Genomic DNA, 25,510 nt, shown 5'->3' on the forward strand with positions numbered 1-25,510 from the left:
ATGGTCAGAGATGTGTGAAGACAATTTGTAGCATTTTATTTTGTGTGTATAAAAGACATTAGTCTCCGTTAAATCTCGACAAATGAATCTTAAAAATCAGAAAATTTCAACCATTTATTCGAGGTTAAAAATAAATATGACGATTCTTAGCTAGTGATTTGAAAATATTTAGAACTGCATACTTAAATATCGCAACAAAGCTACTTAACAAAAAATATTGCGGCAAAGCTTGCCTCACAGAAAGAAAATCGCTGGCCAAGACAACAGCACAGTAAGAAAAGTTATTACTGAAAGTAGGAGTACGATAAAAAAAAAAAGAACATATTATGAACAATAAAAGCATAAACAATGAATGGCCATCGCTAACCCTCTAAACCATACAACTAGATTATGAATTCAACAAGTTATAAGAAACTTAAAACACCTTAACTATGCTCTATTTCTCCCTTTGCCCCGACAATCCAACCCGTACAAGCACCGGTTCGTTACTGGCCACTTTGTTTGCTGCAATTTCTTCCATACGTTTCCATGTAGCTTCTCGCCTTGCTTTTTTCTCACTTTCCTTCGATTCATCGTCCTGAAACTTGGACAAACACTCTTTGTACAGCTCAGGGTCAAGATCAAACAGAATCTTGCGAATGTTTAGCGTTAAACTATGAACAGCTTGATTCCAGTGGTTTCTAGCATTTCTTTCCACAGCAGGTAGGATAATTGGCAAAATAATCTTCCGATTTTGTTTGATTAAGTTCTCGATGTGATCATTGTTCCATAAGAACAATGCTCTCTCAGCCACCTGAAGTAATGAAAATTATCAAATCCATTAATCTAGTAGGAAACAGGGAACAGCTTCTATAAAGAATTTAGAACTAGATTTCCAGACTAGAATAAGAATTTGATTAGCTGAATAGCAAGATAGATAACTTTGCTGCAACTCAAAAAAATTACCCATTCATCACCCTAATGAAGTTGATTCTTATACACTCATGGGAAAGAAATAAAAAAAACCTATTTATATACCATGTAGAAATTATTTTCACCAGTTACTACAGTTAGAAATAAAAGAACATTGAGAGAAATTCCACAGAAATTCAATAGAGCAACTGCAAACTAAAAATATCTAATAACTATTTACGAACACAGCAGCTCAAGGTTCTTAAACAAAGAATTTAGATCTAACAAGAAAAAGTTCCCATGATTAAGAGTGTGCGAAAATAAAAACCGGTTAATGGCTTAAACACATTCAAAGCTCAAAGCCTACGATCATGATTGCTTAACAATGCTAATCAGAATGTTGGAAATTTTGGGTCCGAACGTCTTTTATTTAAGGTCAAACATCTTATCTTAAGAGCATGGTTACCCATGTCTGCATACAGTTTATCTTGGCGCATCATGTATTCAATTATGCTAAGCTGGCCTTTAGAATATGGTTCTAAATGAGGAAAGTGCAAAAGCTGTTCTTGTACAAATGCTCTGGCTATGAGATGAGTTAAAAAGCTATACTATTTCATGAATTTTGATAGCTACAACTAAATGGCAATAATTGTATATCATACTTCATCTAATTATCAATTACAATTAAGCTCTTGAAGCCCACAAGACATACGAGAATCATCAAGTCTACCCTGTGTTCTGCTTGTGTAAAAGGTGTCGCGGGTTTCACTGGAATAATAAGTAAGTCAGAATTAAAATGCAAACCTGAAAGTGTAAGCTGTTCAGGCATCTTGCAATTTGTTGGAACAGAAGCACCATACACCTCTGGAATTCTGGCTGCTGAGTGGCTTCAAGAACTTCCTCCAATTCATTCAAAAAAAGGATCTCTTTTGAGCTATTGGTGATAGGCCAATATTTTAGCAGACCTCTAATAACAATATCAGCAAGCTTGCAGTCTTTCTCCACAAATTGTATGATACTATATGATAGCTGCTGGTGATATGCCGCCAAACATTTGGGTTTATGTAATGGAATCAATGATCTCACAAGAAATATTTTATGTTCCTCCTTCAATGGCAATGCAAATCCATTGATTATACTCCCCAGTATCTCTAAAAGTTCGGCAATGCCATTATGTTTTTCAGTCTCAAATACAAAAAGATGGAAAATATTGTTGATAGATTTTCTAATGAATGGACGGTGTACCATGAATTTCCCATAAACACGGTGTAATACCGACTTCAAATACTCCCTCTCTCTGGGATCTTCAGACTGAAACAAATCAAGCAACTTGAGAACAAAGAGGGGATCGATATATTTCTTTGCTAATTTGGCATCCGTCTCAGATGACTCAACAAACCTGAGCAGAAATTCATAAACAACTTGCAAGTGAGACCATGCTGGATCCATGGCAGGTTCCTCTTCTTCCAAATCAAAGGACTCTAAGACTTTGTTACGGCATGGCTGAGGAGTGAATTCTCTAAAAAGATTAGCAGATACCATCTTTACAACTTCTTGCATGACTGCTTCTGTGAATTTTGTGTTGGCAGAAGTGACATAGTCGACAAGTTCTGTCAGTGTTTGTCGCTTAATCTCCTTCTCTTTAAGGTTCTTTGTTGGGTCCATGAAATCGAATACAATACAACACATGTTCAGCTTTCTGATAAACAAATGCTGCTTTTCAGAGTTTGAAACTTCCCTAAATCCCGGCAATGCCTCATAAGACACAGAAAGAGAATTCCCATCTCGAGGAAGTTTCTCTCCTGGGTTATATCCAATGTATGAAACAGAATACGGGGATGAAATTACTGCATCACCTAGTTTCCCCGACTTCCTATCTGCTCCATCTTTCCCATTCGAACTATATGCGGATTCAAGGTGTGACTTTGAATTTTTGCGAGGAAGCTTGTGAAATAACTTCTTTAACATAACTCCAGTTTAACCAAACAAACTCCAGCTCTCAGAGATAGGATGAGTTCAAACCAATTCCAAATATGACTCCCACAAGGTAGCTCAATCTGCAAAATTACCCCAATCCCAAGACCACCAAAACCTCGAACACATATACTGTGCTCGAGAAAAGGATATATCTTATGGTTTTATGACCTCACTTCATACTCATCCTTGTAAATACTTGAGCAACACATCTTTAAAACCGCAAATAATTCCCTTTATTCTGGAGCTCGAATCACTTCAATTTACAGAAACCCCGTGTAGATTACCAGTGAGCTGCTACAGATCACAAAATGCAAACCCAAAATTCATCAGAAAGTTCACTCCCCACTACTCACCAAAACCAAGAATGCAAACCCAAACAACATTAATAAATCTTAAAACCCACATCAAATAACAAACCCACAACACTTGAAACATCAATTTCAATAATGAAAACCTTTTCTCGAAACACCCCTTCAATAATTAACCAACAACTATCAACTAATGGAGTAGCATCAGCAGATTGCTACTAACTACACACTTGTTTTCTACTTTATCTCCTTAAAATCATTTATTTTCTGCTAAATTTAAACCCCAAAATACATAAACAACTAACAAAATCAAACAAAACCAATTAAATTTAAACAGACCCGTCTTAAAGTTTCATTTTTTTCCTCAACAAACACTACTACATACATCTTGGCAAAAAAAAAACACTACTACATACACAAAGAAGCACAGATACATGAATGTATGTATAAAAATCAAGAAAAATACGAAAAGGGTCGATGAATTTACTCACCAAGAACAAAAATCAAGAGAATTAACACAAGCTGAGCCGCCCAATTAAGTGAAAATTATAATCTTCTCCATTCTTTTCCTCTCGATTAACTTTTTCTCGTTGCTGTTTGTTGACTTGGTAAAGTATTACAGAGTGTTTGATGATTTATAATTCTCTCTTTTTTTAACAGCAGCTCGACTACACAAATATAGAGAGGCAGCCACTTATTTAACCCAGCGAAGTCAATAACCAGCCTATAATTAATTTTTTATTATATTTTTATTTATAAATAATAAAATAATTAATATTTTCTCAAATTTCATATATGATTGAATATTTAAAATTATAGATCAAATTTTTATATCATTTTCGTGTACGAAACCATCATATTTAATTCTCAGAATAAAATGACGTCGGTACGGAAGAAAAATCAACCTGTCTTCTTGTCTATGGCATTGTTGTTTATTGAATATACTTCGTATGGAGTTTTTATATGTCAAGTTGTATGTGTTAAATATGTGTAGCTTGTTCGGGTAGTCAATTTTAGTCATCTCTTTCCGAACAATTTAATAAGAAATATTATAATAGTTGAGCTGTGGAAGCAGGTAATTGAGAACGGGACGGCTAATTTGTTTTAGTTCGATGATATTGGTACAGTAGCACGCAAACATTGTTTTAAAGTGTTGGAACAAAAATATAAAAATATATTGGTTTTGATTCTTTTTATTGAAATATAGTAACATTTTTAAAACATATTTAAGATACCTGCTAGGTAGTCAGAAATGTATTATCATTCAAAGCATGTGTCAATTTTAATATTCTGTCTACTAACCTCCACATTATGTATAGAAAGTATAAAGGTTTTGATATTAACCATGAGCAGGGTGCAGGGATAACTAATAGTAAAAAAAAACATAAAAAAGGCTTGTCAAGTGTATTGTGGCCTGCAATTTAGAATGAATGGTCTTGAAGAAAAGTATATTCCTGCTACAAAAATGTAACTACTTTTCTCCTTGTCTTTTTCTCTACTAGATAAAGTCACTTTTGCTGTCGATGAAAGCTTGGATTGAAGGCTCCCTTCCTAGAAAATCTGTCAGGATTTCAACAGGATCTTTTGCTCCTCCGGGACCTAATACCTGTTGATGCAGGAAATTTAACACAAATATTTGAACTTGTTCTAGATCTGCTTATTTAGAGTCGAAAAAAGGTTAAAAACATAAAAAGACAAGAATGAGGTTGGGAAATTGTGTTTTAGCCTTGTAGGGTTTCGATCTTGGGGGAAAGTTAAGTTACCTTTTCTCTGAACTGCGTCCCCACATTTTGGTCAAATAGATTGTCACGGAACTTTGAGGCAAATATATCCGCAGCAAACACCTGAAATTGCAGCCAAATGGTGACCAAAGGTGTAAAGAGCAACTCCAGCAGCTTCCCTATTTGGAGTCTTAAACCAAAATATGAGGAATATGGGAAAATAATCCACTCCAACAGTATCTTAGTGATTGCCTTATCTTTAGGTAACATCTCTCCTCTCCCTAAATCTTATTTTATAATAAATTTTGAATACAAACATGTTCTCTCTCTTCACCTATTGCAATAATGATAACTTTTAATAATAAAATAATATATAAGGAATGAATATAAGGAATATTGTTGGAGGTGAGAATAGCTATTATTATCTTAAGTCACTAGGATCCAATATTTTATATTATATTTAAGGAATGGGCTAAGATGCTGCTGGAGATGCTTACGATGTTCAAAACTAACTAGGTGTAACAATGTACAGAACAAACTAGTGAGCAAACTAGTATGTAGGATATGAATATGTATTGTGACCGGACCTCACTCCAGATGCGGCTGTAGCACACAGCTTCATAACCTATTGCCAAACGTGAGTAACATGAAGCTGGGTTGGTTCCTTCTAACATCTGCAAGCCACCCATAACCTGGGAAATAAAAGCAAGTTTATGGTACGAATTAAACACTTGTATATTAATATCATACTAAAGCAGCAAGTAATACCTTTGGATGAAGGTGCTTGAACAAACCGATAATGTCAACATTCTCATTGGAATGTACAATTTGATCAAAGAGACCTGTTAAAAAATTCTTATAGAACTTTATTTGACGTTGGGTAGAAGAAATAATAGAGGATCAATAATGGAGCATAACAGAGTAGATGATTAGTACATCTATGTCTGTCGACATGTACACCAACTAAAATTGAAACCAACAAATTTATGTTTCCACTTGGTAGGAAATAGTATCTATGTTAAGAAACAAACATAGCGGATTACATTATACAATATATCATGCAAGAAAAAAAGGTAGAGCTTACAGTAAAGAATCTCTTGCTTCAATTTGAGCGCTGAGAAAGAAGAACGCCATCTTCTCAGTGAATCACAAATTTCATCATTAATGGGCTTTGTAATATCCTGCACCAATAGACTGCCATTAAATAGACTTTTTTTTTTTTTTTGGTGTTATTACACCGTACATTTACATCAAACTTGCAAATAAAATAGGTTATCGAATAATACAATTAGCAAATATAAAATCAATTATTATATATTATTTACCTCATGATAACCAGATATCATCTTTAGAGCTATGTTATCATAACACCTAGGGAAGGAGGGGGGGAGCAGAGTACAATTAAGTATGTCAGCATAAGTTTCTTCTCTTAGCAATGGATAACAATAGATATAGGATTTAATAGATAACAATATATTAAGTTCTTACCAGTTTTCCAAAACCTGTGCAGGAATTTCTACAAAGTCAGGGTCAAGGCGAAGACCAGAAAATTTCGGAAATGATGCACGATTGCAAATATGATGGACCTGTTAGTTCGGCACAAGTGGTCATAACAGAAATTTCACAGCACTGACAGGGGAGAAATATAGAACCATTATCAGTGTACTGGAAGTAGGCTTCACATAGAGTTTAAACATACCACATGACCAAACTCATGGAAAAGACTAACTACTTCTGAGAATCGCAATAACCCTGAACAACCGCCAGCATCCTTTTGGAACTGAGATATAAGTAATGCCACAGGAATCTGGAATTAAAACATTCTTGTTAAATTAGTACATATTAAAAATCTAAATCTCTACGTACAATGTTAGCCTTCGACTTCAAATTTCTTAATAATACATCACACAGTGGAATTTAATATTAATCTATAATATTTTTCAGTTCACTTTTGCTCCTTGCCTTCTTGAACATTATTTGGACACATGCAAAGTCTGGTTTACATCATATCTCAACTAATAATCCCCATAATTAACAATCATTACTTACTGCTGATGCCCCTCGCATATAAATCTTAAAATTTCTATCCTTAAATCCATTACCACCAGTACTTCTAGAACCTTAGAATTGAAACAAACTTTTATCTGTTATCAATTTTCTGTCATGCTATTTTAGATGCTGCTAAGTTAACCTAACTAATATTAACATAAGTCATAATTTTATTTTAATACTGAAGTATCTTTTTAAAAGAGCAACAAAAATACATTACAACCTATAAGCCTGTGTCTCTTTAGGGTCTTGTAAGTTGTGACCAAGAGTAAGCATTACATGCAGAAGGTAGGTTTTGAGGTTACCTGTCTTGAGCCATCTTGAGACGAACCATATTGAAGAGGAACGACACATGTATGCCCATACTTGCCTTCCCTGTAAATGAATTTTTACTTCCGTAAGTGCTGGTTGATAAATAAAGTAACCACAAAATGTCAACAATTTCAAGTCCAAGAATGAACCTTTTATACAAATCGAGGTACAAATAACCCAACAATTCACAAGAACGCAAATCATAAACTGAATAAACATTAATGTCGTGATGCCAGATGATAGAATCTGCAATTTCCTCGAATCTTAGTCCTGTAAACAAAGAGGTATATATATCACAAATGAGATAAGAAACTTTTGGCATTGTATGTTCTATTGGATTATTGATGATGCAAGTACAGCCACACTAATAAAAACTGTAGAGAAAGAGTACAAGTGAAACAAAAAACGTCACGCAGTTCAATCACCTTCTTTGCCAGACCTACAGATATGAAACCATCTACACTATCAATCATCTCATTACAACCCCTAACAATTAAGATCAAGAATTTTACTTCTTTTTAACAGTAAAATCAACAAGCCCTCCTTGGCAATAATTTGTCTTGACCAAAAACATTTGACCTTAACAACACTACGAAACGATCTTTTTTACCGGATATAAGGACACACCTAAGATATAAACAAGTGTATCTAAATGTCGCAACTGATAGTCCCTTTCCCTGGTTGCTTGGAGGCTTGACAGAATTGATCGTTAGGGAAGCATAAAAGACTTGAGTTTTACATGACTTGGTGATCCATGAGATTTATATATTCACAGTTGATACTTCTCAAGTAATCAAATTCAAAAATTATGGGAAAAGTATTATGGTAAGTAATCGTGGAATTAGCAGCTAATAAGTTCTACATGCATGTTACGTTGTAGTTTAATATGTAACATGTCAAATTCTTTAAAATTCTCGACATGGTAATGTCCGATATGAACTACAGTGTAAAAGAAATTTAAAAAAATGCCTATTTTAAATCATACCATAAAGGTCTTGACATATCTTAAGGACCCCTGATAGAACAACATCAACAGGAAAGTACTGCTTAACAACACCAAAGTCTAGGTCAAACTGTTTTTCTTCTACCCTCTTCACGTAGTATTGAAGATCCTCAATGCCAAAAGGATGCTCACCTTCCTCCTCCTTCTGCACCATCCAAATAAACACTTATGGAGGTTTAGTAACACGCCATTTTTTTAATTTGGCAAACAAAAATTAAACTGGCAATTCATATTGGTGATTTCTAGCCATATCAGACATACACCGGACAAAACTGACCTTTAAGCCTTTCAGAAGATCAAGTTCTTTAGCAGCCAACTCAGTTAAACCAGCAGATATGTCCTCTAAGAATTCAAAAACCTGAAAAAGGATGTAGTCCAGTTATCATGAAAGATCTTTGGGCCATTGCTAGAAAGCAAAAAATTATGAAACTGTTCACACTCCACACAATATTGGTAAATTATTAATAGTACCAAAACCAAGCTTAGGAATAATATTCTTAAGTACAACATATGAAAGATTTTTATGTTTGACCCATAAAATTAGTATATACATGATGTTGACTTTGACTAGACTACAGGTCCATGAAAAATATATTGCTTGAAACATTGATCTTACTACTACTATTAAGAAAACTGCTCGCGCACACACATACTAACCATGACAAACATTACATGCATTCTAATTATCACTCAGATAATAATATAATATCATACATAATTGACCAAACCTTGCGAGAAAACTTTGCCATTCTGAGTTCAACAGTGTAGTCAGCATAGTTTGAATAGCCAAGCAGTCTAGCGAATTTATGGCGCAAATGAACCTGAACCATTTAAATTGTTTAATTATAGCGACTTTCAAGCAGTAGTATGGAAAACAGAGACAGAGAATCAAATAATACAAGAACTGCAACACTGTGGGATGATTTTGAGATGTGCCGCTTCAGCCAGCTGGGAAACAAATAGGGCCACATATATATAATACATAAATGACTGATTTAATATCTTAATTTGCAGCTAATAAGTTGGCCTTTTAATTATTGAGATTAAATTCATTGAACCCAGGAAACAGTAGATAATTCTGATAAGAGATGGTTTCATGATAACATACAGGATGGTCGGAATCCTCTTGTTTAAGGGAGAAGTGTAGAGAACACTGCATATTAACTTTTTCCCTATAAATCAGTTGCCTGGTACTATCTGTCATTCAGTAAAGTCTAGCAACTCCCATCAAGTAAGAGACTGATTGCACTCTGAGATCCAAACTGACAGCTGGACTTTAATTCGGACACATAATAGTTCCTTCACGTACAGATTTTGTATATACATACATACAAATATCATGTTACTTTCCAACACTGAGGCCAATGAAACAAGTTCAAGATAAGGCTGACCTGAACTAGAGTATTGTGTTCATCTCTTTTTTTCCCCCATTTCAAACAGTTTTCTCTGGTGAAGGAAAACTAATCTGCCCAGAAAATTTGCTGTGAATGTAAATTTTTAAATAATTTCAACGTAGGCATAAGTTACCAATAGCTAATTTGTGCATATATGTTGATTATAAACTCGGGTACTTGTCATCAAGATTACCATATAATGTCGGGTTATAAGACTATTGGGGAAATATAGAACGAGTATTTTTTAGTCTTTTAAACTAGTATACAAATTACGGATATATAATTATGGGTAGAACATTTAAGGTATAGGCCAGTACTAAACGTCTTAAATACAGCGAAAGACTGAATTTCGGAAGACAAACATGCAGTCATACAGTTGAGTTGGCCGGCTATAATTATCTGTATATTATCATTTAAGGAATTTTGAGAAAATAAATCTTCTATTCCACATTACCAGATTCTGTAATACAGAAAGGTTAAGCTCAGATCGCCTCCCATATGCCACAGCCACAGATTTTCTTGTGGTACCTACCTAAAAGAAAATAACTTGCTGAAATAGAATTATCCAAGATAAGCTTCGGTTATTTTTCCAAATTACCACTATTGCAGTATGGCAAAAAAACATAAAGAGAGCTTAGGGAAAAAGAATAGAATCAGCGAGATTTCCAATCTGTAAGCTATATGGATTTGATACTACGTTGTCAGTTAATAAGATTATGACCGCATATCAATTCTATAAATATAAAGGAAGTTTATGTCAATTTGGCATTATACATCAAATTCATCAATTCAGAGACTCAACTTTTTAGCAGAGCTGCACAACAACAAAATGGAAACTTTTTGTAGTTACGTCATATGCATAGATACTTTTCGTCTATGGTTATTATAATGTTGACACTCCCTCCCTCGAAACAAAAAAAAAAACACTCAATTTGGCATTATACATCAAATTCATCAATTCAGACTCAGCTTTTTAGCAGAGCTGCACAACAACAAAATGGAAACTTTTTGTAGTTACGTCGTATGCATAGATACTTTTCGTCTATGGTTATTATAATGTTGACACTACCTCGCTCAAAACAAACAAACAAAAAAAAAACCTCATCACCATCTTGACAGACTGCATATATTCAGGACATAGATAAGGTGAATATTCTAGTTGAGGCAATGTTGAGAGTGTACCTTACAAAACTCTAGTACTGGCAAAAGATGGTGACTTCCAAGTGAAATCTTGAGCTTCCCATTTTCTGCTTTGTCCAGACTCTGTACAGAAAACAAAATAAAAATCTAGTAACATAAAGCAGAATAATATAATATTTAACATGGTAAACAAATCTGCTCTGATCTAAAACTGATGTAAAATACAACATATAATTACATTCAGTGCAGTTGTGTACCCCAAATTTCTATTAAATGTACAGCATATAGTATGGTATGTATTTAAATTTCAGAGCCATTAAAAATAAAAGAAATTCACAACTCGCGCTCAAATACAAATGACTATACAGTCAATAAAAAACCTAAAAGAATGCGGATACTATGTTGATTGACTGTCCACCAGCCAAAAAACCATTAATAGGATTTCTATGAAGCAAATAATAGATATGGAAATATCCCTTCACATACATACTATGTACACGTAATAATATGCCGAAGTCATAACATAAAGTCAGGAGGATAACACAGAAAAAGTCATCCGCGGAGCTCACTCTCTGTTACAAGTTATTGTAAGGCCTTACATATCATTTTGAACTTAATTTCTGCAAGATGACCTGTCTGGTATAGATTTGAAAGATCCGACTCGGATCCCGCACCCACACCCATGTCATGTCCGTTCAACATTGATATAAGGACAAAATTAGAAAGTTCGGGTAACATAGCATAAACATATTTACTCTTGTATGCATAGTAAATTCATAATAGCAGTATCACACACATTAAGTGTTAATGTATAATGTAGACTGGTCGTTTTGACTTCATATACTTCAAATATTAAGAATCACTACATTCAAACATTAACATAGCATTATAAATCATTGTGCAAGAAGTTCTGGTCATGTTGCCATGGGCCCATGATTATGTAATAAATCATGCAAGCAAAGTTTGTCAATCTCAGCAATAGATGAATAAGTAACGTTAACATAAAAATTAAGTGTAAAGATAAAGAGTTACGATTTCTAGCAATCGGAAACTGATTATGCAAAAATCACCTGTAGAAATTGAAGAGGCAGCCCTAGTAAATCCATCTCGTTGAAGAGGAGAAATGAACCATCATCATTGATGTTTCGGATATATTGAATGCTTAAATCATCTAACTGGGTCTTCAAACGCTGCAGCTCTTCTCTTTTAGCTAATGTGAGGTTCAAACCATTCCGCTCAAAGTCTTTAACCTGTCACTGGATACTAGACAATAAATACTCACACTTTTATATAATACAGCAAGTTACCTTCTTAAATCAAAAGGCGATAATCAAATATTCAAATGTCTAAAGAGGATAAACAAAGATAGCAGAGTCCAAAACCAAGACAAAAGGAAAGAGAACACAAATGAAAGAAAGTTCATTAAAACAACTAGGATTTGCGCAAAAGAACTTGCAACATCATATATGATATAAATAGAAAGATGACATGCAAAAGTGTAAATGTAAGAACTTATCACATCCAAAGTTCATGATTCTAAAAGTAAAAGACAACTGTTAGCAACTCGAAATATTGACAAAAAAACTGACAAAGTAATATTATGTTAAGGAAAAGCAGTATTATGATTCTTCTTGTTACATTTTCTCAAGTATTCAAAACATTTTAAAAAATGAAGTACTTTTAGCATAAGAAGAAAGAATACGATCAGTTGATCATATATACAAAGGAAGTTATTTGATGCGGCCATTACTTAAATTAAGAAGGAAAAAAAGTAGTTTCTGGTATGCAGATACTGCACAGATTTTATCTTAATGCATTTGCCAAGAAGCAAGAGGATCTCAGCTCACTTTCACAGGAATACACACCATATTGAACAAGATCCAGAATTAAAATCATAATCCAACACTGATCTAAACTTCCCATTGATAGGATCATTGCACTATAAATACTTTCTGATGATTTAAATGTTATATTATTACACCGTCCAAATGTTTACACTGTAATATAAATGAGATTCGTAAGATTACCAAGTACTTGCACGTTAAAATGCTACAGGCATTAACACAAACAAACGTCAAAAACTCCACACCCTCATACAAAGCATAGTTGCTAAAACGCAGTCAGATTTTCTCAAGACTTGACAGCTAGAGATCTTGTAAACTTAAAAGTGGTTTAAGAAAGTAAAGATGATAAAATACACTAGGAACAACTTCTCTACATGTCAGTAACATAAAAAGTGACAATAACTACCAAAGTGATGCTTCAGTAATTCCAAGGGAAACAAGAACTACATGGAAAACAAGTGTAAATGGAGGTTGCTGAACATTCAAAGCATCAACCATGTTACTAAATGTAGTTCACAAATTTAAGTACCTATGCTGATCAAATGGTAATTAGTGGACAAGACAAAGACTGAAGAAATGATTTAGGAAACTATTCCAATGCAAGAACCACTCCAGCTTCATACCAGAAACTGTGTATATCGTTTAGCTTCGGTGCTCATCTTTTCCCCCTTCACTGCAACTGCCTTGATAACACGGTACAAATCTTCCCTCTTTCTGTAGAATTTATACCAAATTAAATAGCAGTTAGGCCCAAAGTTTAGTAGCACTCAACACTCTTTTGGGAACCTCATAAGGGGCACCACTAAATCAATAATACTGCCACTTAAAATTTGTTTATGAATCTGTGAAAGAGATGAGACCTTAATTTGTCAGCATGAGCATCTATTTTTCGCTCAGCTTCAGCACTTGCTTTGCGCACATCTTCAGATGAAGATACCATCTTTGGAAAGATACAGGATTGGAGCAGCGGAAATTGCTGTATTTCCAAATCTACCAATGGCGATATTACATTATTATAGCTAACCTGCAAAGATATATTGTCATAATATTAAACATCGGTTTAGGTACAACAAAGATAATTAACTAAGTGTCCAAAAAATATTGTTTTCAAATGATGTAATTTAAATTGTTGAAAACTTTTGATGTTGGCGAGTGGTAGCCTGTAACGGGGGAGGGAGAATGTAGCATGTACAGAACACAATGCAACTAAATGAGAAGCACAGTAGACAAGTATATGAAAATTCCAATTGACATATAAGTGTGGGTTGGGTTTATATCACTATATGCAATTTAAGCAAGTAATACATGAAGCTGATGATGTTACTATCAATTAATCGTTTAGACAGCACATAACCATATTTAGAAACCAACTCCAAATTTTATCTCCAAGTATTAGTCAATCAGTTACGATAAATCTTTAAAACTATACATAATTTATACTGACAAAGAATTTAGATATTGACGGGATTTGCTGATGTAGGATTTACCAGGGGAGGGGCCAATGTAGCATGTACAAGTACAAAGCAGCTCAAAGAAGAGGCACGGATAAAAAACACAAGTGAATTCTGATACATAACCCCAAATTGAATGCTCGAGCCAATACACAGACGCGTTACAGGTGTGGAGTAAATGTAGTTCATTACGTTTAAGATCTTAATAAACACCTAAGAGCAAGTCCAATAGGTGTGCTAAATCAAGTCTTAAATCCAAAAATAGGGAATATGGGATAAAATTGCACTCCAACACTATGCTAGTGATGTGCTAAATCACTAGCACAAGCCTCCCCTTCCCTATTTTTAGAATATGCTAGCCACTTCTAAACTATTTTTATCATTAAAATATTCATTTCCCTCTCTCCTCCACATCATTTCCTTCTCTTTTTTTCCCTCTCTCCTCCACTATTTGATATTATTATAATAATAGGGAATGGATATAGGGAGTACTATTGGAGCTCATGTGCTAAATCTTGTGTTAAATCACTAAGACATATTATTTTATAATATTTTTAGGGAACCTCTTAGCATAGTGTTGGACTTGCTCTAAAAGTTACCGCATTCACTTCATTTCTAACTTAGCAATTCCATAATGTCGACAACTATACGTTAGGTATATGGCATTCATTTCACTAACTAACAATCAACAATGTCAATAACTATGAATTCGTGGTCCGTACCTTGTCGAGAGGAACGGAAGCAACAGCATCGTGCACGGCTTTCGATTTCGCAATTAACTGGTCAGCTAATCGAATAATTCGAGACGGCGATAGATTAATTTGCACCTTAGAGCCTTTAAGTTCTGAGAAAAATATAGTCAACGCGAAATCAAGTTGAATCAACATAACAGTCAAATACAGACACAATTAAATCACAATTGTACTGTCATTAGTATAATTAATTAATTAACCTTTCTTCTTGTGCCTGGAATTGAGCGAAGAAATAGCGAAGTTGAGAGCGAAAGCGAGAAGCGCGGCGGCGCCGGCAGCTCCGGTGAGAGCTATGATATTGTTGTGTTTGTCTCTTTTCTCTTTCGCCATTTCTAGAACAAAGGACACAAATTGAGAGAGATGATAAGCAGGGAAAATCAGATATGAAACCCTTGCTTTGCAATTCACGCCCTTTGTGAAAGCGGCACCAAATGAGAGGGAAAATTATTTTTAACATTTATTACGAAGGAAATTGCATAGCCTACTTACATGTACTAAAAATTTCATTCTTTTCAATGAAATATAGATATATCTCAAATAAATTCATATATTAATTTTGTTTAAAATATTACAATTACTGATTATTTAATAACATTTTTATCTTATTTTAAGTAATCCGTTTTAATTTTACAAAAAAAATAATATTTTTATTTTTTATTAATTTTTATAATATACATATTTTTTAATTTGAGGCCTAATTCATATTTTAGCACAAGGCTCGAAAATTTCCCTGACGGCCCAGGCCTACTAAAATTTAGAAAAATATCCCAGATAACATGTATTTTAGAAATAATTGAAATTTAGAAAAATATGGCAGATATCATGTATTTTAGAAATAATACTTTCTACCGGATCCGTTCCAAGATTTTAAATCTGCTCGATTTTCAAGATTTTGATTTGGTGATAAATCAACTGAGATGAATCAATGAGAGGTTAAGTGATTGCGATTCAATCTTAGCCTTAACAGTGATTGCATATATTTATATCCGATAAGGTAAGGATGGTGTGAATTGACTCTATGACAATGGTATGAGTTCGAAATCTTTTGTTTTAGTGGTTTTAAATACATTTGTCTTATATGTCATTTGTAATTGGTTATATACTTAGTTTTTGATTTTTATGATTCGTTTTATAACTAGATTTATAAGACTTGTTCTTTCTTTGATTTTTATTATTGTGCCCCTTTCGAGGGAGTGCTATAATTGATGATTTTTTGATCGTGTATTGCAATTTTGTTTGTCGTTTATTAACGATTGTATTATTTTTGAAAACCTTGTTTCGGTGCCTAGCATAATCTTTCGTGCTTGATTTTTTCTTTCTTTCCTCTTTTTTTTTTTCACTCCCTCTTTAGTTTCTTCCTTTCCGCGGACTTTTGTCCATCATCCGGGGTTTCTTTTCAGTCACTAAAGTTTTATTGGCTAAATTTCTGAGGCCATCTCTGCATGACCTTTGGTTAGTCGGTAGGATTTTTTGAATGGAAATTTTCCTTTCTTCTTAGTTGTTCGGATTTTGCTTTTTCTTTCTAGTTTTTTTTTTCAGACATCAAAATTTTTATCTAATTTTGTGAAGTTTTTCGACATGTCTTTCAGTTAGACGAAGTTTTTCATGTATGAAAAAGCTCTCTGATTCCTTTGGTATTGTTTTTCGATATAATTCATTGATGTGACTTATGACAAAAAAAATAATGCTTATAAAAAATTTAAAAACATAAAATATATCATAGATATGTATAAATATATCATAAGAATAATATAGAATTTTCACCACTTCAATAGGGGTTTTTTTTTGCAAGGTCTAATGGATTTTATCTAAAAATATAACTCATTTTGTAATTTGGCTATATTTGCTGAATAATTGTATAACTTATTTTTAAAACGCATATAAACACAATTGTATAATTTATTTTTAAATTTTTTTTTTGTATAAAAATATAAATATCAAACTTTTATTCAAAAAGAAAAAAAATCCAAAATAATTTATCAAACTACATTTTATGAATCTTCAAAAAAAAAAACTACTTTTTATGATAACATTACGATGCGTGCCAGAGCCTTCGTCCCCGATGTAAACAAATGAGGGCACGGAGGGAGGGAGTATATGAACATATAAAATCTGCTTAATACAAAAGTGTTGGTATCTCCAAGATTGATTTCAGTAAATCTCAGGAACATGTAGATGTGGATCTCAGATACAGTATTGAGACGGATAGGAAGGTCCTTTGTTTAATGTTGAGCAAACCGTGCTTGGATCTCATAATGGATATGAAATACTACTATATCTGTGGTCTACACTTGTTTCATGATTGGTGATCTTTAGGTGCATTGGAGATGCAGTTTCACGTGGTACGCCATGCCCTCATCTGCACAACTTATTACTTCATCAGTAATGCTACGCGTCCCAAATTGGATTTCGAACGAGCTTTCGAGATAAATACATTTAACATTGCTTCGAATTCGATATTAAACTAAATTATTTTGGTTCGTCTGAAATTTTATGAAGGATCGAAAAGAAAATGCCAAATCACAAATCTCCCATTATTATCATTTCGTTGGATTCTCCTTTAAAGAGATTTCGGTGGAGAAGATGATTGATTAGAATTATGGGGTCGATTGAAGAAGAGACAAGCTGCAAGTCCAGTAGATAACTCCATCCTTGTAGGACCTGGTTAGTATAATAGTATTCATAAATCATAAGTTCATATCACAATATTGCTGTCTCATGCCAGCAATCGATTCGTTCCAGGTCCTCGGTTCGATTCATTCCGGGATTATACCCGGATTTTCTAAGAACATATACTTATTTTGTTTTAGGTAAAATCTTCAAAATAGGCAACTCTCATTATGGAATTCACTTCAAAAGTGAATATGCCTGAAAAATGTGCGTGTTTTTTCTAATTTTAAATTTATTTATCTCGTTAGAATACATTTAAGCATTAAGATTCTACTAAACAAAAGAAAAAGTGAATAAAGTTAGTTATAATTACGCGCCAGAATGATTAAAGTAAATTGAGTTACTGTGTGTTCAGTGATTATTCTCTGTTTTGTATGTAGGGTCCGTGGGGAATCCTGTTAAGTGGCTTGTAAGTAGTGACCGTGTAACAAACTCTCTCTCTCCGTGTTGAACTTGTAATCTCTCTCCCTCTCTCCCTCTCTCCATCTCTCCATCCCTCTCCCTCTCTCCATCCATCCATCTCTCTCTCTCTCTCTCTCTCTCTCTCTCTCTCTCTCTCTTCACGGACAAAGGAATATCTGCATAATGAAAAGTTATATTTTTACGTGACTAGTTTCTTTTTCATGATCCATATTGATAGCAAAGAAAACTTGTACATTGTGGCCCTTTCTGTTTTGTTACCATCTGCAGCTTTCTATATACAAAGTTGGACTAAAGTTAGTTGTTTTTTTGCCTATTCTCAACCTGTTCATTCAATTTTACCTGCTCTGCATCTGCCTTATCTCATCTGTAGACATTAGTGTTTGTCTTCATTATAATTCATATCTTGTTTTCGAGATTTTCTTGATTCTGTGGTGCATGGCCTTTTTGATCAATAAAATGTGCCTAGAGTTGAGATCTTGAAATCAAGATCATATTTTTGTCTCTGTGAATAATGCCTCCAACTTATTTTCCACTGAGATGGGAGAGTACTGGTGATCAATGGTGGTATGCATCTCCGATCGATTGGGCAGCTGCTAATGGTCATTATGATATTGTCAGGGAGCTTCTTCATTTTGACACTAATCTCCTCATTAGGCTCACTTCACTCAGAAGAATCCGTCGTCTCGAGACTGTGTGGGATGATGAGGCACAGTTTGATGATGTAGCTAAATGCAGATCCCAAGTGGCTCAAAAGCTGCTCTTGGAATGTGAAAACAAGAAAGGCCAGAACTCTTTGATTAGAGCTGGCTATGGAGGCTGGCTTCTTTACACTGCTGCCTCGGCTGGGGATGTCGGCTTTGTTAAAGAATTACTGGAAAGGGACTCACTTCTTGTATTTGGTGAAGGAGAATATGGGGTTACTGATATTCTTTATGCCGCGGCTAGGAGCAAGAATTCTGAGATTTTCAGGTTCTTGTTTGAACATTCGGTTTCTTTGAGGAGTTCGAGTCATGGTGGGGAGTGGGAGGTGAATAGAGATGAGATTTCTTCTGTTTTCAAGGGGGAAATGATGAATAGGGCTGTTCATGCTGCAGCAAGAGGAGGGAATTTAGATATTTTAAGAGAATTTCTTCGGGACTGTTTGGATATATCGGAGTTCAGAGATGATCAGGGATGTACATTGTTGCATACAGCTTCTGGCCGAGGCCAGATTGAGGTCAGTTTTTTCTATCCATTTAACTAGTGATGTTTTAGCCATAAATTCACTTAATTGTTGGATTGTGATTTGGTAATTGTAATTTTCACCATCATTCTGACCGTCTTTTTCTTAAGCAGGTGGTTAAAGATCTACTGGCATCCTACGACATGATTGACTCGAAGGATAAGCACGGGAACACTGCATTACATGTAGCTGCTTACAGAGGCTACTTAGCTGTAGTGGATATTATAATTTCTTTACATCCATCAACCACATTCATAACGAACAACGATGGAGACACGTTTCTTCATATGACTGTGGCTGGTTTTCGCGTGCCTGGTTTTCAGAGGGCGGATCGACAAATAGAGCTCATGAAGCAACTAATAAGTGGACAGGTTGTGGATATGCAATCCATCATCAATGCAAGAAACAATGAAGGAAAAACAGCTCTTCACATGGCTGTAATCGAGAACATTAATTCTGAATTAGTGGAACTTCTACTGACAAGTGAAGCAATTGACTTGAATATCCGCGATGATGATGGCATGACCCCACTTGATCTTCTCAAGCAAAGGCCGCAATCAGCATCTTCTCAACTTCTAGTGAAGCAGCTGAAATCATTAGGAGGGATCTCCCATTGCCACGATGAAAAAAGCAAGTGCACTGTCATTTCCCATCTTAAATTGCAAGGAATTGGCGGAAGCCCTGGAACTTCATTCAGAATTCCTGATGCAGATATAGTTTCATTCACAGATACTGAGAGTTCCAATGTCTTCAATCATGATCCTTCAACTGCAACATACAATACATGTTCAGGTGAACTGAGTCACTACGATTCCCTTGATAAGCCAAACTCATTGGGAAACAAGAAATTTGGTTCAGTAAACTATGCTACAAGACACCTGAAAATTCTGCTGCATTGGCCTAAAAAGAAAATTACCAAAGCTCACAATACTGCAACCGAAGATGATGATTCTCTGGATTCATATAGTCGTATCAATGCAGGTTCAGACTACAATCAATGCTCACTACGACAAAGATTTTCAAGAAACACATCCGTCTTAAACAAGAAGAGAATACTTCCTTTCCAGAGTACTCTTCCAAGTCCATCCGCGAAGCAGAAGTTTACTACAGGCCTAACACATGGAGTACTTCAGATCACGCCAAAGTTTGGCCTTGAATCGCTTTCTAGTCGTTACTCAGACTCGTCCAAGTCCTCTCCTATTTCATTCAATCAACTAAACAGACATGATTCAGAAAAAGACGGTTGCATATCCAGCTCAAATTCTATTGTCAATGGCGAAAAATCACAAAGGTATAGCAGACACGGTTCGTTCAATAAGAGATTGATGAATCAGTACCTCTGTTTTGGAGCACAAGGCATTAATGTTGATGACTCGGTTAGCTGCACAAGACAAGCTCATTCTGCATTAAGTTTCAGCACTTAGATGACTTGAGTAAAACACCACTCTTCTGTATCTACTTAGTATTTAAATGCTTTTCGACTTCTTGGTCTCTCTGTTATGCTGTAATAACTATTGGAACTTCAAGAAAATGACTCTGGTTTTCTTCCTCAAGAATACTCCCTCCATTTTTTTATAAATCGTTTTGACGGTACACCGGGGCTACTTGTTAAGTACCTTTTTTACTTGTACTTTTTGCACGTAACTTAAGGTGATTAAAGAACATACTTCTATTTATTAATTTTAATTTTTTTTTTCTGAATTAAAGTTTATAGTTTATATTTTTATTCAAAAAAAGAAAATTTTAAAAATAATAAGTGGAATAATGTTTTTTACTCATCTTAAGTTATGTGAAAAAATCAAAATGATAAGTAAAAAAAGACGGAAGTAGTACTATTTTCGTTTTGAGAAATAAAATTTGACTGATTATGTGGGTCAAAAGTCAAAGCTTATCGCAACGAGTTTGGTGATACCCAAAATCTGCAATGGGGCTGGTTAGGGCTGTAAAATGATCCGGGTGATCCCGGGTACCCCTCTGCTCAAGTACCGGATCATATTATTTTTAGCTTGTCCAGATTTGGGTCCGGGATCGTTTTATTCGGATCTAAACCGATCCCGGGTATTTGAGATTCGGATCTGAACCGGATATGATCCAGTATCGTATTTTCTATTTTTTAACCGGGTAGTTTATGATCCATCGAATATGAGCCGGATATGATCCACTAACACTAAGTATCATTATTATTTCATTTGTTCAAATAACTATCATTAGTCTAAGTAAACATAATATTATAAAGTATAATAATTTTAAATTAAAACTTATAGTTATATATTGATATATATCATTTATTAAATATATATGAAGATAATAAGTATGATCACATTAAATAAATCATATTTTATGAAGATATAAACTTAAATAAGATATTAAAATTTTATAAAATGATAACTATTTACTTGCAAATATGATGGTGTTAAAATATAATATGTATATGAGTTTGAATCGAATATGAACCGCGGATCATATTCGGTTATTCGGGTAGGATCATATTATGAAAAGTTATATGAGCCCGAATCTGAGCGGGTATAGGTGTGCTCGTATCCGGGATCATATATTATACGGGCTTAATTTTTCCGCCAGATTTGGATCGTTTTCAAAACGAATATGAGACATGTATCATATTTTCGAGCCGGATATGAGCCGAGACACCGGATAGTCCGTATCGATTTACAGCCCTAGGGCTGGTTTGTTTGGGGCGGTGATGTTTATTGGTGAATTATTGAATTCCACCCATCAGAAAATCATATAAAAGGTTGGAATCGAAAATGAAGTTAAAATGGTACGGAGTTGAGGCATTAAGTTTGATATATATGTTTGGTTGAATGATAAAATGAATATAATTAATTGAAAAATATTTATTTATGATTAATCATAATTAATGTTAAATTTTTTTAATTAAATTTATAAAATTTAAAGTTATTAATTGTGTTTTATATTAATAATATATATATAATAATAATATAAATAATTATGATAAATAAAAGTTTAAATTAATTTCTCAACCTGTGTTTAATACCCACCTCCACTTCTTCTTTAATTATTATGAAAATTTGTGAATTAAAACATGAAAAAAAAATTAACCAATTTTTAGAAACCAAAATCATACCAAGCCAAACAAACAAACGACCCAACAGAATAACCCTTTTTATTATCATCCCCTAAATTTCATTTTATTTTTTCACTCACAACTTTTTCCCTAGCGATTTGTAAAATTTCAACTTTTGAATTTCCTTTCATACTTATAAAACATTAACCGTTTTTATAATTAAAAGCCGGTGTATTTAAACATACCTGGTGTTATAAGTTATAACCCTACTAAAACGCCTTGAAAAGAGTAAAGTAAAGAAGTGATTTTTACAATCAAGAATTCAAGAACTCAACGTGGGGTTAATGGATCCTGATATAGCTAGATGGGTTCTTGATTTTCTTGTAAGACAACCCCTTGATGATTCCACTCTAACCTCTCTTCTCACCACTCTACCTCTCTCAAACACCGACACCCATCTCACAAAGCTCTTGCTTTTGAAGCGAATCGACTCAGAAATCTCAAAGAATGCAGTTTCTGAGAGTGTTTTAGGCCTGTTAGAACAGATGGAGGAGCTTGATTACAGGGAACATGTTGAGATTAGTGATTCTATGAAGAGGGCTTATTGCATTGTGGCTGTGGATTGCACAGTTAGGTTTCTTGAAGAGGGTGAGAAGGGCTTCTATTTTGAGGCAGTGAAGAGGATCTGGAGGACCAGGATTGGTTGTATGATGAACTTTGAGAGGGTTGGGTTGGTTTCTGAGGAGTTGGAGAGGTGGAAAGATGAGATTGAGAGTGCTGTGTGGGATGATGGTGCTTGTAAGGTTTTGTTGGAGAAATGGGGAGGGCTTGATGTTGTCGAGAGTGTACGGGTTTACATTGAGGAAGCTAGGGGAAGGATCGGGCCTTCATTTCTTGAGTTGGTCACGGAGAGCTTGAGTGGGGAGGCTGTGAAAGAAGTTTTTGGGATTGATAAGAAAGGTAAAAATTTGTGCTTTGCGCTTGTTGTTTTGTGGACTTTATTTTGAATGGTTGCAGTATTGTTTATAATGCATATATAATAATGGCACTGTTGTTAAAGGCCAGACTAATGGCGAGTCAAGCTCAAAGTCGGTTGTTGCACTTTTTAAGAATGTGTGCCTTAAACCACAGTGGTGGTTATAACTTATAATGTGTTTATATAATTGTCTTATTAATTGAAAAAGAACTGAAAAGCGATGTTAGTCCATGGCACACTACATTGTCGAGAGTACTGCATTTTATCTGTTTTGAAAATTATATTTTATGCTTTTGATATGGTTGTTTCGTTCTGCTACTTTACAGTTATCTCTTTGTCCGTTTTAAATTAGTGTTCAGAACTTGAAACTTAAATTGAGATTAAAATTGTCTTTACTGCTTATATGTTATTAAGTTGTCTGTGTCTTTCTAAAGATATTCACAAGGAAAAGGTGCAGCGGAAAAGTAAGCCTTCAGCTGTGAAACAACATAAAAAGTTTAGCTCTAAAACAACAAGAGGAGTCAAAATTGTTGATAATGACGACTTGACTCTAGAACAACAGGAGTCACACAACAAAGATAGCAGCCTTTCTCCTACTGACGTGGCCAAATTCCAGGAAGGGCTTCGAACAAGCACATCATCTCTAGGGAAAAAGGCTGAGGACCCTTTTCCTGACACTGTAAATATATCCAAGAATGTTGCGTCTAACATGGACTCTGTTGATGGTTGCACTGAGACTGGTAATCTTGGTAGACTGCACTTACCTAGCCCGAAGGAGAGGGTAGTCTCTCCTCTGAAAAAATATGAAAGTCCAAAACCTTTAAGGAGAAGGCGTAGGCTTTGGAGTAACGTGGAGGAGGACACTTTGAGGACAGGAGTCAGGAAGTATGGTGTAGGAAATTGGAAGCTCATCCTGAACATGTACAGGGACATATTTGATGATAGGACAGAGGTTGATTTGAAGGACAAGTGGAGAAATTTGATGGCTTGATCGTGCCTTAGTTATGCATTACTGAAACAAGATAACCTCACTCAGTCATTACTTGGATGTATTTTGTAGTTTTTATGGGTAAAACTGCTATATTTTCGGGCTTTGTGGGTTTTTGTATGCCGGGTACTTGCTGATTCTGATTAGTTGCATCTCTGTAGTTGTGAATATTTGTGTATGTTAGATGTATATAGTTATTTTGGTAAAAAGGCTATGTCATGGATATTCCCATCTATTCTTCTTTCTCTCTTTGACATCCAATTGTTTTCTAATTCAGTTAATCAGTTTGAATCAAATTTTGATCAAATTTAAAATTTAAACCAAAACAATCGTGTAAGATAGAATTAACTGGTCAAATCCAATCAACAACTGATAATATCCATTAACCCTAACCCTAAGTCTTCCTGAAGATCTCATATATAAGTAACATACTCTCAAACCTTTCGGTGAAGACTCTTTTATGATTCAGGTCAGTTTTTAAGTCCTGGTTGTCTCTAATCTCTAGTTCGAGTTTTATCAAAACTCATATATCTAAATCAACTAATGACCCTCATCACACTCACCACGGTCTTATTTTGTGTAAATGGATTCATTGCCATTGTTCTGGCAGATACACAGATTTGTGGACATGCTACGTACATTCTTTATTAAATGTGACAGAACCAAAGCTTGTTGATGAGCGCCTTGCTAAAAATATTCTTGACAAGTCGAGGGAATCATGAATAAAAAAGTATATAATTAGTATGCCTTATGACGCAGATCATTATGATGAGAAGATCTATTCGGGTGATATCGAAGTCCAGGTGTAGTAGGTTATTGTAAATTTGTAATGGATTAGTTTGTTCATCATGTTTTACCTGCAGAGAATTTGATGATTCTCTGTACTTGTGGAATCCAGCCACTAGAAAAGCAACTGAATGATGCTTTTAAAGTATATGCTGTTCATAGTATGTGGAATACTGAGTATGAAGTGTCAGTTTATAGCTCAAAATCTGATTGTTGGCTGATATTAGATTCAGTAGACTTCTGCAGTTTTCTATATAACAAGCGTGTTAGTAAGTTATAGAAGTTATACATTTGTAGTCTGCAATTTCGTTTTCCAATCTTTTGATGCGGTTGTATCAGCCTTCTTCCTAACTCAAACCGCATCTCAGGCATTTGCCAGGCAACTCTTGCATATCTTACGAAGAAATTTTACACCTTCTACTATATCCGACGATTGTTCTGTGTTTCAGATCAATTGGCGATGAATCCAGACTTGTATATGACAGAATTATAATGGTAGTTAAGTTCAGAGTTGAATTAGATAAAGGATCACTGGACTGAAAGAGTGAACTTTCAGA

General features: G+C 34.6%; 4 protein-coding genes across 6 annotated transcripts; 2 read left to right on the forward strand and 2 right to left on the reverse strand.

The window, feature by feature from the left end:
* Positions 1-266: 266 nt before the first annotated feature.
* LOC108199967 (serine/threonine protein phosphatase 2A 57 kDa regulatory subunit B' theta isoform-like) lies at positions 267-3,852 on the reverse strand. Of its 3 annotated transcripts, none has more exons than XM_017367999.2 (3): positions 3,668-3,852; positions 1,696-3,159; positions 267-793 (listed from the first exon to the last, which is right to left on the reverse strand). In XM_017367999.2, the coding sequence occupies exons 2-3, from the start codon at positions 2,857-2,859 to the stop codon at positions 437-439; spliced, it is 1,521 nt and encodes a 506-aa protein (XP_017223488.1). In that variant the 5' UTR covers positions 2,860-3,159; positions 3,668-3,852; the 3' UTR covers positions 267-436. The 3 variants fall into 3 exon arrangements, with proteins under 3 accessions (XP_017223488.1, XP_017223489.1, XP_063938810.1); XM_017368000.2 differs by having other exon boundaries at positions 1,696-3,162; XM_064082740.1 differs by having other exon boundaries at positions 1,696-3,213.
* A 642-nt stretch (positions 3,853-4,494) lies between these two features.
* LOC108197056 (probable thimet oligopeptidase) lies at positions 4,495-15,301 on the reverse strand. Its single transcript, XM_017364535.2, has 20 exons — positions 15,043-15,301; positions 14,813-14,934; positions 13,500-13,663; positions 13,263-13,353; positions 11,866-12,045; positions 10,838-10,918; positions 10,110-10,187; positions 8,990-9,082; positions 8,539-8,619; positions 8,244-8,406; positions 7,408-7,528; positions 7,252-7,321; positions 6,597-6,704; positions 6,386-6,483; positions 6,223-6,268; positions 5,982-6,078; positions 5,666-5,739; positions 5,485-5,589; positions 4,940-5,020; positions 4,495-4,782 (listed from the first exon to the last, which is right to left on the reverse strand). Exons 1-20 carry the CDS (start codon positions 15,170-15,172, stop codon positions 4,675-4,677), a joined length of 2,091 nt encoding a protein of 696 aa, XP_017220024.1. The 5' UTR covers positions 15,173-15,301; the 3' UTR covers positions 4,495-4,674.
* Positions 15,302-18,169: 2,868 nt separating this feature from the next.
* LOC108197197 (uncharacterized) lies at positions 18,170-20,736 on the forward strand. Its single transcript, XM_017364744.2, has 2 exons — positions 18,170-19,151; positions 19,271-20,736. The coding sequence occupies exons 1-2, from the start codon at positions 18,447-18,449 to the stop codon at positions 20,579-20,581; spliced, it is 2,016 nt and encodes a 671-aa protein (XP_017220233.1). The 5' UTR covers positions 18,170-18,446; the 3' UTR covers positions 20,582-20,736.
* A 1,695-nt stretch (positions 20,737-22,431) lies between these two features.
* Positions 22,432-24,402, forward strand: LOC108197305 (uncharacterized). The gene is made up of 2 exons (XM_017364887.2): positions 22,432-23,163; positions 23,614-24,402. The coding sequence occupies exons 1-2, from the start codon at positions 22,548-22,550 to the stop codon at positions 24,168-24,170; spliced, it is 1,173 nt and encodes a 390-aa protein (XP_017220376.1). The 5' UTR covers positions 22,432-22,547; the 3' UTR covers positions 24,171-24,402.
* The last annotated feature ends 1,108 nt before the right edge of the window (positions 24,403-25,510 follow it).

The sequence above is a fragment of the Daucus carota genome, chromosome 8 (genome assembly GCF_001625215.2).
Source record: "Daucus carota subsp. sativus chromosome 8, DH1 v3.0, whole genome shotgun sequence".
NCBI classification, from domain to species: Eukaryota; Viridiplantae; Streptophyta; class Magnoliopsida; order Apiales; family Apiaceae; genus Daucus; species Daucus carota.

Coding starts and splice junctions, on each gene's coding strand:
- LOC108197056 (XM_017364535.2), bottom strand. CDS start 15,172: ATGGCGAAAGAGAAAAGAGACAAACACAACAATATCATAGCTCTCACC. Junction 14,935..15,042: donor TTCCAGGCACAAGAAGAAAG/GTTAATTAATTA, acceptor TATTTTTCTCAG/AACTTAAAGGCTCTAAGGTG. Junction 10,919..11,865: donor TGCCTCTTCAATTTCTACAG/GTGATTTTTGCA, acceptor TTTTCTGTACAG/AGTCTGGACAAAGCAGAAAA.
- LOC108197197 (XM_017364744.2), top strand. CDS start 18,447: ATGCCTCCAACTTATTTTCCACTGAGATGGGAGAGTACTGGTGATCAA. Junction 19,152..19,270: donor CTGGCCGAGGCCAGATTGAG/GTCAGTTTTTTC, acceptor TTTCTTAAGCAG/GTGGTTAAAGATCTACTGGC.
- LOC108199967 (XM_017367999.2), bottom strand. CDS start 2,859: ATGTTAAAGAAGTTATTTCACAAGCTTCCTCGCAAAAATTCAAAGTCA. Junction 794..1,695: donor TGAACAGCTTACACTTTCAG/GTTTGCATTTTA, acceptor TCATTACTTCAG/GTGGCTGAGAGAGCATTGTT.
- LOC108197305 (XM_017364887.2), top strand. CDS start 22,548: ATGGATCCTGATATAGCTAGATGGGTTCTTGATTTTCTTGTAAGACAA. Junction 23,164..23,613: donor TTTTGGGATTGATAAGAAAG/GTAAAAATTTGT, acceptor GTCTTTCTAAAG/ATATTCACAAGGAAAAGGTG.